Below are 12,694 nucleotides of genomic sequence, written 5' to 3'. Positions count from 1 at the left end.
ACGAGGCCTTGGGTGATATGATTTAGCGTAAGGTGTCCCTGCCCACGGCAGGGGGGTTGGAACTAGATGATCTTAAGGTCCTTTCCAACCCTAACTATTCTATGATTCTATGATTATTTTTTGCCCTCTTTACTGAAAAGATAGTGAGTAAAGTTGTCAAAGGCAACAGGCTATGTATGCTGTGGCAACGTGTATGTTGGCAACTCTATTAGGCATCTAGCCTCCTTTCATGAAAGCAACAGGACTTACAGTGTATTCAAACTTTGAAATGGTGAGAAGTTCCAAAATTCAGATCTGATCCTTTGTGCCATCCAGATGCCTTTTTTCCTAGTTCTTAGGAATAAGACAGTAATTCTAAAGACACAACAAATGATCTTAAACCACAACAAATGCTCTTATTTAGAATTTGGAACATTTCCATTTCCTGATGAGAATGAATGCACTGCTTCTAGATATTGACTGGTTCTGAAATTTCTCTCTTCATTACCCATTATCAAAATACAGCTTGAAGGCCTTGGTGAAAACATATGATCAGACTTGGGACATCTGGATCCTCTCTGAGGACATTTCAGCTTTCTTAAGTCATAGTAGGGTCAACAAGAGTGCATGGGTTCCCTCAGGAGCCACTGTACATCTTGGAGATAGCTAAAAAATAATGTGAGATGCCTTTTCAGTAGTGGAAAAATTACCTAAATAAAGAATGAAGGCTGTACCAGATACCCTAACATGTATGAAGGCCTGCTTATAAAAGTTAATACATTTTTTCCAAGAAACCCAACTAAGTTATATGTGCAGAATTTTTCAATAAAGTCCATTAAACATTACATGAAACTACTCCAAGAACTATGTAGTGGCTGAACATCTGTTGCATAGGATTCTTAGCATGCAGGTACTGTTTCCACAGAGAGTATAAAATGTGGTTGATGGTGAGATTTTTCAAAGCTGCCATGAGCTTTTGGGCACTATCCCTGTCTGAAATGTCTTGGCAATGCAGGTATATAAAGTGTATATACTGGTAATACATATCAGAATTTTAGAGCATCACCCTCTTCCATGCCCTTCCAAGCCTTTCCTGAATCTAGGATGGAAACTCTTTATCAGAAATTCTGGTAAGTGCGTGTGGCTTGTATGAAGTTACAGTTATGCTCTAGTAATTTCTTAGATGTTCTAGTCCTGTGTGTTTCTCTTCTGTATATAACACCCTGATGGTATCTGCAGCTGAAATTTAGCAGTTCAGGTTGAACTCTATATGGTTTCTTTCTGTAGTTGTCTATCAAGATCTTTTATACTGCTTAATTCTTGTTCTGTTCCAGGCACCCTTTCACAGTGCCCATTTTGCAGAGCTTCCTTCTGCAGGAGACATTTAGTGTTGACAAAAAGCAAAAGCACTATTTAATGGAAACAAATATTCTGATAAATGGGCTGGAGGAAACAGTTCAAACTCTTACACTTGGTTACCAACCTGAAAACCCCTATGTGAGTTATACAACAATTTCCTTTAATCTGGCATATAAAAAAGTCAGCAAATGAGTGATTTACTGTGTATATCTTATATTCCTTGCATTTCCTCTCAAACTTTTTTTAGATTTGTGCTAGCTTAGTTCATCCATATAACTACAAGTTGTTGCCCAAAGAAGTTGAAATATGCATATTAACTCGAAATCATCAAAATGTAAGTAAATTTCCCATTAAATTCAGTTAGTAGGGGACATTCATTACTTATTAATTTACAGTGTATTGTCTTTTCAGACCTATCTTGCTTCTCTTTAGCTTCTCACCATGTAAATGTGTTGACGCAGGAGTCACGGACAACGCAGAGACGATCAATGTGATCAAGCAATTGCCAAATTTATTACAAAGCCTTAACTCCTTATATACTATTTCTTACATGCACCTACAGTGATTTGGCATATTATGATTGGATACATGTCCTGAAGACCCTTAGTGACTAATATGTAATTGGTTAAGCACAGGTGTGAGAACTTGACCTCGAAAGCTTGCCAACAGTCCACAGTTCTCATTAATTCAGTGAATTCCAGCCGCTTCTTATCTTGCTTGCTTAAGCTTCCTCGGGCCTCTCATGGCCTTGCTGTATCTTTCAGGATTATTCAGAGTTTATGTACCAGTTATCCATTCTCCCATGAGAACACTGTCTCCACACAAATGCTGCACCCAAAAGGTCCAAAGAGCAGTGATGCGGTTGATGCCTCCCTAATACAATGTTTTGTATGATAATATATAATTATACACTGTGTGCTAATATATTATAAGAATATTTAATGTATTAAATACTATTATGCATTAATATTATCAAGTATGGGAAAGGAATGGATTCAGGATTTTCATCCTTATATAGGTGTATCTATTCATCTTCCTTACCAAACACAGGGTTTTTTTCCCTGCTTTGCTCGTTTTTTGTTCTGACAACCCACAATATAATAGCTTGCAACACTAATTTTTCATAATATGTAGGGATGACTTCTCTCATCTTTCATGATATATAAGGTTACTAGTCAATGTAATTTGCTTATTCTTAACACATAGTTGAAGCATGAGCTTGAGACTGCCTTGAAGATCAATAAGGAAGATGTTCTCAGCTTTCTGGGGAGATATGAGGACAAATCCAATGAGGCAGCTCTTAGGCATCTTTTATACATGGATGTGACACATTCGTTCCAGGTATTCATGCTTTTCATTTATGGCATTTTATTGGTGGTTGGTTTACTGCATTGTCTTTAGAATAGTAATTGTTTTATGCTTTTAAATTTCCTAGTTCAATAAAGTCCTGGCCCTGACAAAGTATTTCAGCAGATCAAATCATAATTTGTATCAATCTGTCTTGTAAGAAAGACACTGAACTTTCATTTTCATACTTTTTTACTGTAGTTTGTTTTTCAGTGTCCTTGAGTAAAATTGGTGACGTTCTGTTCACACATTTGCTTATACGCATCCTTCACTTAATACTAAAAGTTCAAAAATCAAATCACAAGAGGCAGTTGATGGGAACGCAGTGATTATGTTTGCATTTTGCTTTGTCAAATAGCTAGAGTTTCCACGAGCAATGGGCCTAAGTGGGGAGCTGTTTTCCAGGCAGACTAAACTGGAACACTTTGACTACAGTGTGAGTGTAAAAGCCATCATCAACAAGAACATGTCTTCACAGGTCAGTTCCCTGATTATTACAGTTTTGTTGCTTGAAGTTGTGGCTTTTGCAGCTCATACACTCAGACCCATGTTGAATCTTGAGTAGCATGCATTAGGAATGTTCAACTGTTTAAGTTTGTGCTTTAAATTGCTCTGCAACTACTTTCAAGCATGGGAGCACAAATGTATCTGTATACTACAGAGCTAGTCAACTCATACAGAGTTCAGTGAGTGTAGTGGAGAGGTGTAAATTGTTAGGGAAACAGTTAACCTTTTACGGTTAGAGATTGTTCTGGCTACATGGCTACATCCAGCTGGAGTAGGTGGCTTGCGTTCTGGCTGAAATTCAGAAAACTCTGAAAGTCAAGTTAAAATGTACTTAAAACTCAGCGTAGTTTGTAATTTCTTGTTGAAAGTTCTAGCATGGTGTCAGGCTGATGTGCAAAATCAGCTGCCATCTGTAGCTTTTGTTATCAATTCAGAAGGTTCTTTCTCTAGGATTAACTCTGTACTGTGTGGTGGGCTGAAGTAAAGACAGGGACATCACTTACCTGTTACCTTCACAGACAAAGCAGACTCAACTTGGAAAAATTAACTTTAATAATGATGTTAAATGTGAGAAACAAAGACGAGAAATAAAAGCACCTTTTCCCCTCGGCTACTCCCTGCTTTTTCCCAAGCCCAACTTGTCTGCAGTCTTATTCCTCAAACTTAATGTCCTGTTCTTTTTCTCTGTGTAGGCCCAGGCATCCCTAAAGAGTTATGGTGAGAGCAGTTTCAATAGCTCTTTTTACCTTCATTACAATGGAAGGGGCATGCTGATGCTGGAGGTTGATATGACCACGGAAAACAGGCGAAAAAGCAGAGCTGTTGAACTGAGGGCTTTCCTTCATCAGGCAATCCTGACAAATCCAGAATCAATACAATTCCAGCTCATAGGCAAAGTATTTCCTTCAAGGTAGAGATATCAGAATCTTATTCAATAGAGGAGCTAGTGTTTTTTGTAATATGTATTTGGAAGTAGCTACTTTCATGTAGCTGCAACAGAAGCCACTGGGGAAATGCTATTTCATGTGTTACTTGTGTTACTGAAATACTTTTGCTCTTTGTTTCATAAGTTGGTATAATAAGTTGTGTTCATGTTTTCTAGTTGCTTTCCTAGGACTTTGTATGGAGATCACTTGAACAGTTGGTACTGTAATACTCATTTTAGATCAACAGTTGTTTCTCCCTTCACCCCACCCCCAGAGGTTTGTCCTCTCAGAAGTAAGGAACTAATATTTACAAGCTATGCCAGTGTTTAGTACAAAGTTTCACTAAGTATTGTGGAAAGCTCTGAGATGGCAGGGGTGGGAAATAGAAATTTGGCCCTCCCAAGTTTCAGCTGTCTTTCAGCTATTTTTCAAATTTCATGAATATGAAAGTGTGCAATGAAGGAGCTGATGTTTTTGTGGAGGTCTCAGTGTTTAGCAGTTTAGGAGTTGGATGGGATAAAGAGAATGAGGAGACAAAGAAATAAGAAGTTATTACAATTCTGTAGAAGCTCATTAGAATCATAGAATAGTTTGGGTTGAAAGGAAACTTCAAAGGTCATCTAGTTCAACCACATCCAGCCTGGCCTTGAATGTCTCCAGGAATGGCACATCCACCACTCTCTGTGCAACCTGTGCCAGTGTGTTACCATCCTCATTGCAAAGATTTTTTTCCTCTCATCCAGCCTAAATCTTCCCTCTTTTAGTTTAAAACCATCACCCCTCGTCCTGTTGAAGTTAGATTTAATAAAATATTAAAATTAGATTAGCAAAATGAAAAATAAAAGATCCAAGAAAGATATTTCATGTATTTCTGCAGCTTACTTGCAGTTCTGAGCTTCCAATAGTAAATTAATTTGTTTAAATACCAGAGTAAGCTGTAACAGAGCAATTTATTACAGCTTACTTCAGAAAGTAAAATAGAACACTTAAAATTTCTGGAATGATTTACTTAGATTTATTTTACAGGGAGAAAAGAGAGAAGAATAAAAGTTCGACTATTTCTGGGGAATTGCTATAAACATGCAGTCTATACAAACTTCAGTCACTGACTGATGAAATGAATCTTACTTCCCTGAATTTTGTAGTTCAGTTCTTCCTGTCAAGTGGATTCTCACTGAGATTTTACTTGTCATCAGTCTTTCAAGAGCGTTCAAGTTTCTAGGAGGGATGTCTAACAGTATGAAAGTATGATTCCCTCACTTGTAGGTATTTTGTGCGGTATACTTGAGCCTAGAAAGTCAGACATTTCAGTGTAGTTTGTTGAAGGCAATGTAAAAATTGTGTCTCAGTCTTATTCTTGAAACACTGAAAGCTGAGTTTCTTGTTGCTCCATCAAGTTTCCCTAAAAACCTATACTGTGTTTCTCCAGCATTGTTCAACTCATGGCCAAGATACAAAGAAATAATTGTTGGTTCATTTGCCATACTCAAGGCGGTGGTGGCTTTTAAAATTATTGTTTGAGCTGAATTCTCAGTCCTGCTTTTAAATCAGCAGTGAAGAGAGTTTTGATATTGTGACAGAGAAGAGTTCATTTTCAACTCTTAACTCTGTCCAACTCTTATTTTTTTCTTTTATTAGGGATGAGAAAAGCATCCAAGAAATTTGAAGAAAAATCAGTCTGCCAACAAGTGAGGCTTTACTGAGTAGTTTTATAAACACCTGATGAATAACATATATTCGTTGCAAGGCATGTGATTCACTGATTCCCAACACCAGAACAAGTGCCCAGAAAGTCTGTGGAGTCTCCATACTGGGAGATACTCAAAACTTGGCCACACACACTCCTGATTACCCTGCTTTCATTGATCCTGCTTTGAGTGAGATAGGGGTTGTCTTCACAATAATGAATTAACCATAATAATAATATTTTAATATTTTTATCTCTTTTTAGACTTTTGATATCTTCTGAGATGAAGCTTAATGAAAATAAGCTTCACATGGATTTCATGGGAGCGAGGGAGCAGAAAGTCGGTCTTGTTTTGTCCCTATATGGAAAAGTCCAACACACATTTGCTGGATTAAAGGCTGTACCTCATCATCTTTCTCTGAATGGATTCCTGAATTGCAAAACCAACATTCGTGATGGTACTTTTTTACTTTATCTTTTGCTATTAAGTCTGCAGCTGTCTGAGGAAGCTTCTTCAATATATTTCCTTACTGAACTGCATACTGCATTCAGCTCTGGGGCCCCCAACATAAGAAGAAGGTGGACCTGTTGGGGTGAGTCCAGAGTAGGCTACAGAGGTGCTGCAAGGGCTGGAGCACCTCTGCTCTGGAGACAGGCTGAGAGAACTGGGCTTGTTCAGCCTGGAGAAGAGAAGGCTCCAGGAAGACCTTAGAGCAGCTGCTAGTGCCTAATGGGGTTAAGAAAGCTGGAGAAGGGCTTTGGATAGGGACCTGTAGGGACAAGACAAGGGGGAATGGCTTTAAACCGACAGAAGGGAGATTTTTATTGGATATAAGGCAGAAGTTCTTCCCTGTTAGGGTGCTGAGGCACTGGCACAGGGTGCCCAGAGAAACTGTGGCTGCCCCATCCCTGGCAGTGTTCAAGGTCAGGCTGGACCGGGCTTGGAGCAACCTGGTCTAGTGGAATATGTCCCTGCCTGTGGTAGCAGTTGGAACTGGATGAGCTTTAAGGTCCCTTCCAACCCAAACCATTCTATATATGTAATACAGAAGAGAATAATTAGCATGAAAAATGAACTCTTAGTCCATGTGTTGATACTACTTTTCAGTGAACTAACATCATAGATCTATAATTTTTATTTTTTCACTGATTGAAGGAAGTGGTGGGTGGCATCTTTCCTGTCCAGCTCTTCTAAAGTTGAGGGTGGGGGGTAGAGGAAGCTTCAGGCCCTTCGTCTTCTGAATGGCTCCATAGGTGGAGTAGGTCACTGCAGAGCTCTAGAGGGATTGTTTAACCTGGAGTCATGCAAGTATTAGGTCATAGTTGCACTGTAAATTTTCCTTCAGAAGGCAGTGTGGTGCAGTCCATCGCCTAAAGGCACAAGCAGCTTGGTGAAGAAAAAGAAACAGCTGCCAGAATTAATATTACATAATTTGTTTAAAGCACAGATGCTTATAGTAGTAGAGAAATTCTCAACAATAAACTGATTTGCTCTCTAGAGTAGGCTAAATGATCTATTATAATAAATGAAAATTCTTTTATTTCCTCCTGCTATTAAATTAATGGCTATTTTACGAGTTGCTTATAAAAATCTGGTTATTTCTGCCCTGAAGAACTCTCCCCACAGTAACCATTTCTGCCTGTTACAGGTAACATCAATGTGATGGTCAACAAAACACTGTATGGGCTCCATCTCAGGAACAGAAATGTGTTTGGGAATACCACCGTACACAGTATCACTTTTGCTATGTTTCAGAACGGCAGTCAGGCAATCCCTGTGGAGGCAAAACTGAAAGGACGCCTGGAGCTGAGCAAAGAGATGAAAAGGGTGCTAGCTAGCTTCCAGGTGGATGAGAAAGCCCTTTTTGTAGATTTTTCCAATATCATGAGTCATGGGCACAGCAGCCTCAGTGGGACTTTCACACATAATATCAGCTTTTTTAAAAATGCAGGTAAGAAGATAACTGACTTGATGGTGTGGTGTAACAAGATGAATTCATCTGTGTGGAGACCAGTGGAAATAGGTTGCATTTGCTCACATAAGAGAAAAATGTAATCCAGTTTTAGCACTATTCTTTTTAATATTGTTGAGAAAATGCAACAAAATGGTACAAAGCTATTTACAAACTCTGAACTATTTCAAAGCAAATTATTTCTCTCTTCTACATCTTTATTCCTGCATGCTTATAGGTTCCTCTGAGCATATTTTATGGCTGTTTTAATTTGAGCCAGAATTGAAACATTGAGGACTAAAATATGCGAAGTGTTGTTTCCTAAGCAAAACTGAGGGTTTTCATAACATGAAGTTATCAAGAATTTTGAATGGGTAAATTGCCTTTGTCCTTTTGGACTGAAGAAATCTGTTTTGAAACTTTCTCACAGCTGAATACTGGAATTGGGCACAGTACCCATTGGTAGATATCCGTTATTGAGAAAAGAAAAATCCTTGACTTCTGAAGTCCATGCCACATTTTAATTTAACAGTCACTTTTTAATATGATTTTCATATGGTAGGTAATGTACTCTCTTACTATAAATAGCAGTAAGTGCAGCTAACTGGATGATTGCAGTTTAAAAAAAGTCTGTCTTTTCTTATGAAAAACAACAGATGGCTTTTATTAATCTTTTATTAACGCATCTGCTCTGTATTTTACAGGGACAACCCAGAAGTATTGTTTTGATTTTGCTTCCTTCCCTGTCAATAGGATTGCCCTTGGATGTCATTGTTACTGCCATGTGTAATCATGACACAAGAAATCACACCATTACGGTAGTCCTGCAGAGTGGCAGTGAAAGGATTACCACTATGTTTGGAAGTCACAGACTGTCCACAGAGCATCCTAAATCTGAGGTATCTGTGAGTTTGAAGCACAACATCTCAAAGATAAAGGAACATGGGATCCCTTTTATTGTGGAAGCTGCTGGCTATTATGAGGTGAGTTCTGCCTGTGATTATTTAATTCCTGGCAGAACCATTTCTAATAATGTAACTTATTCCTTTGCACTTTGCTCCAAAAGCATCTGTTTTTTTGAGGTGTTCCAAAGAAAGATGTTTCCTTGCTTCTTGTCATACTGTGTACCTGTCATCTGAAGTCTTAGAGCTGAATCTAGACTAAATGAGATTCTACATTCAGTTCTCATTTAAGTGAAGTGCTTTGCTGCATAGGATCAGGAGTCTTTTCCAATTTTCTTTTCCCCCTATAAATGGGAAGGGGACTGGCAGACCTAATATATGTAGCGATGTCAGCGATCCTAGGTACTGCATTGTGTCTAGTACTGGATTATCTAGTTCTGATGGCATCCTTTGAACGTCTGCTAAAGAGCAGAAGACTGTATAGCCTGGCTTTCCATTTGGAAATCTCTACTCAAAGAAGCATCACAGATCATGTTTCCTGGTACAGTGTTGCTTGGCCACTCTTCTGTCAGCATTTCTGCTATAGATCTGTGAATAGCATATAGCTATTTTGTATCTCAAAATACCCTTCCATAAAAGAAGGGTTCAAACATTTGACTTGTTCTACCACATGCTAGAAGGCTGAAGTCACTAACGTACTAACATTTGTGATGGGTTCAGCTACTCTGGTACAGGGAAACACAGGTGTGTGGAGGAAGAGCTCTGAACAGTTCACTTTGCCCTGCTTACTAGTAATTTCACTGTTTAATCATTTATGCCTTAGGACTCAAATCCTCCAGGGTACTAAATGCTCTCAATATGTTTTGGAGCCAGAAGAAGTTATTGGTGCACAGCACAGTCTAGCATAACAGGAAAATCTCTATCTGAAGTGAAGCCACTTTGACTTTGCACTTTTATTTTATTAATACTGCTGCCCTGACACAGGCTGTGATGTGTAATCATGGTGAAACATACTCTGCCTTTGCCAGTTATTGTTGGGATGTTGTTTGTTTCTTTCTATTGTTTTGCTTCTCTTGTGCACAGAATTTCACCAGAAAGACTGCTGCAGGGATAACAGCCACAGTGGAGATGAAACAGCTCAAAGTTGAAATAGAGAAGAAAGCCACTGGCAGTGCTATGGAAATTTCTCTTTTACTTCACCATGATGTGGAAGGACTGATTTACATTGTTCCACGTGTACTAGAGGTTAGCAGAAATCCTGCTATATAGTGTATTTGATGGAGTTTTCTGCTGTGCCTTCTCAGTTCTTCACATTTACTGCTTGAGAGCAAGCTAGCAGGTCAGAGGGAGAGAGATTTTTGTCAAACAAGGCCCGTGCAGAAAGCCTAAAAGTTGTTTCTTAGCAATGAAGAGCAGGTTTTCAAGATTTGGTGGGTGACAAAATATTCATGTCATGAAGCTGGGTGGGTGTTGCCCAGACACAGTAACATGCAGTCCCAGCTTGGCAATATTGCTAAAACAGGGTTTGCAGGTGAATGACGTGGCTGTTTGTAGGTGGGTATGGAGAGCAGAGTGAACACTAATGGCAACAGTTTTCATGCAGCCAGCAATTATCCACAAGGACTTCCCTTTCTGCGACAGAGGACACAGCTGATGGCATATGAAACACAGAATGTCTGCTTGTGATGGGGGTATTTTCTGTTCCAAAACTTAAGAAATGCAACTATCTTTGTCAAAATCAAAAGCCAGAGTTTCAAAAATAGTCCTGTTTAGCAAGTAACTGTTTCCTACTGTTTGAAGATATTTTTTTGCCCTTATCTATGCTGATAATATTTTGGCATGATAATGCAAGATTAGAGACAGATTAGCCTCAGATTAGCCTCAGATCCACTAAACCATTTATCTTTTCAAAACTGATTTCTAAAAGTTAATCTTAAAGCTGTTTTAGTATCTTCATGCTTTTTATCTTGAAAGAAGTCTATTAGCTTGCTAATTTCTATTTTAGTTCCCTGTGCTTTTCTTCATGTTCTGAATGTGCTTTGTTGATAATGCCAACAGGTTGCTTGCAGTGGAGAATCTGCTAATGAGCAACTTTCTGGCCTTTGCAATGGAGCAATTATACTTCATCATTTTGAGGTACTGGCTTCATTTATAAACTCTGCTGTCAACAACATACTGTCTTAACTACCAGTAATGGAATCTAAGTACTGGAAGGTGTCAGAGATGTAGAAGTGGACTTGAGCTAGCTGAAAGTTTTGCACGCACTGTCAGATATTTTCACTTCCTTAATATTCGCAAACAGATCAGAATACTTCTGGATCAGTGAGGTAGTCTACACTCAGTTTCATGCAGTGGATTGTTGTCGTGGTTTAAACCCAGTCAGGTAATTCGTTCGTTCTGAATCAGAATTGTCAGCAAGCTTGGCTTCAAGTGCTACAGATTTACGTCTTTAGTGCACAGCTGTGAGGAGTACAAAGTGGAGAAAAGGGGTATTTATGGGCTCAACAAGTGCAATTTTAAAGGTGATATTCCTGTGTCCTACAGCAAAGAATTGAGTTGTGCTGCTTCAGAGCTCATTGCAAGAGTTCACACCTAGGAGAAAACTAGTATCAGGAGATAAGAGGTATGCACCAGGCAAAAGGCAAGAATCACATTAATGCTTCTAACTGAAGTCTTCAGACTCTTTCTTCTGCCAGGTAGAACTGAACTCAGTGTAAATGATCTTGTCGTGTTATTGGGCAGCCAACCTGATATAAACTGGACAAGGGAGCATAGAAAGCACAAGCTGAGAATGTCAGTTTCCTTCTACTTACTCTATTTTCTGCTCTTTCTAGCTGACCAGTTGTTTGTGAAAGTCCTATGGCTCTTGAACTGTTCAAGAAAGATACACCTTATATTCTGACATATTCTTAAGAATGTTAAAAGATCTTCTGTGAGTGACAGTACAAAAGGTTGCATTTGTCTCTAAAAAGGTCACAGGGACTATGATTCCTATGTATGTTCTAATGACAAAAAAGACAAATGCATTTCAGTTTTTCCCTAATGTAACATGGGTACAGTATGCATGACACATGTCAGTCCTGCTGAGGTGTGAGGGGAATAGAACATATTCCCACAGTGCTAGAGCCCTATTTACTCATAGTAAAAAAAAAGTGATAATAGTAAAAGCAATAGCAGTTGGTTTTTCTGGTATTAGTAATTGTTTTAATGGAGTTGCAGAGTTGTGGTTTCTTCTCTGTTAATTTTATTATGAAACTCAAAAGATTTTAGGGCATCTCTCCATTTGTTTAGACATTTATAAATACGTGGTATTAAACCAAAATTGTGTCAGGGTAGTAGGCAAATAGTTCTCTTTTAGTAATACGAGCATTTAAAAACAGTATATGGCCTGACAGGAAAACAAACTTGACAACAGTTTTTCCTGTAATTTTCCAGACTCCAGCAAGAGTTTCACTGAATGGGTCAGTGTTTACCAGCAACTTTACTGTCATCTTCTTTGGACATGTTTCTTTTCACAACATGTTTGCCTGCCTGCAACTCCATGCCACCACTAACATCCAGCCTCATTTAAGTATTGACTTCCAGCATTCTTTGCCTTTGCTCCAGTCTCTGGGACTTGCTGGAGAAAACCAAGTGAAGGTGTCAGCTATGAGAAGTGACAAGTATAAGGGCATGTTTGATGTTGTCCTTGGGCCTTGCAGTTTGAAAGCTGATGGAGAAGTGAGCCTAGCAAGCAATGAAACAAATACAGAATGGGTGCTTACTTTTAGAAACAAGTGTGTCAGTCTAGAGGTAAGCCTGGATTGTTTTCTGCATGACATTGTAGTCTGTGTGTTTCATATCATTATGAGTTACAATCTCCTGACACAGTTATTTATGGAGGGGACAGGTTTGGTCATTTAGGTTGTTTTGGTAGAGCAGTGAGCCAGAGCACTTGCAGAGGGAGTGTATTTGAAGATGAAAATTTGGAAATATAAAATGGTTACTGCTGTTACCATAAAATAGTTGCTTAATAATAGCTTTTTAATTAAAATA

At 38.7% G+C, this 12,694-nt stretch overlaps 1 protein-coding gene across 1 annotated transcript in view; it reads left to right on the top strand.

Annotated features, from left to right (window-relative positions):
• The window catches only part of LOC134160128 (uncharacterized), a 95,027-nt gene that overhangs the window by 47,272 nt on the left and 35,061 nt on the right, over positions 1 to 12,694 (top strand). The window contains exons 31-41 of the mRNA XM_062611803.1: positions 1,314 to 1,476; positions 1,586 to 1,672; positions 2,545 to 2,679; positions 3,044 to 3,163; positions 3,885 to 4,102; positions 6,070 to 6,263; positions 7,455 to 7,757; positions 8,511 to 8,740; positions 9,743 to 9,904; positions 10,718 to 10,795; positions 12,095 to 12,451. Coding sequence (XP_062467787.1) covers positions 1,314 to 1,476; positions 1,586 to 1,672; positions 2,545 to 2,679; positions 3,044 to 3,163; positions 3,885 to 4,102; positions 6,070 to 6,263; positions 7,455 to 7,757; positions 8,511 to 8,740; positions 9,743 to 9,904; positions 10,718 to 10,795; positions 12,095 to 12,451 — 2,047 coding nt within the window. The remainder of the gene's footprint in view (positions 1 to 1,313; positions 1,477 to 1,585; positions 1,673 to 2,544; positions 2,680 to 3,043; positions 3,164 to 3,884; positions 4,103 to 6,069; positions 6,264 to 7,454; positions 7,758 to 8,510; positions 8,741 to 9,742; positions 9,905 to 10,717; positions 10,796 to 12,094; positions 12,452 to 12,694) is intronic.

This window comes from Pezoporus occidentalis, unplaced genomic scaffold (genome assembly GCF_034315485.1).
Source record: "Pezoporus occidentalis ecotype Australia unplaced genomic scaffold, CSIRO_AGI_Poc_V1 ctg158, whole genome shotgun sequence".
Taxonomy (NCBI): domain Eukaryota; kingdom Metazoa; phylum Chordata; class Aves; order Psittaciformes; family Psittacidae; genus Pezoporus; species Pezoporus occidentalis.
Note: the sequence above shows the minus strand (reverse complement) of the source record. Positions and strands in the feature narration are given on the sequence as shown.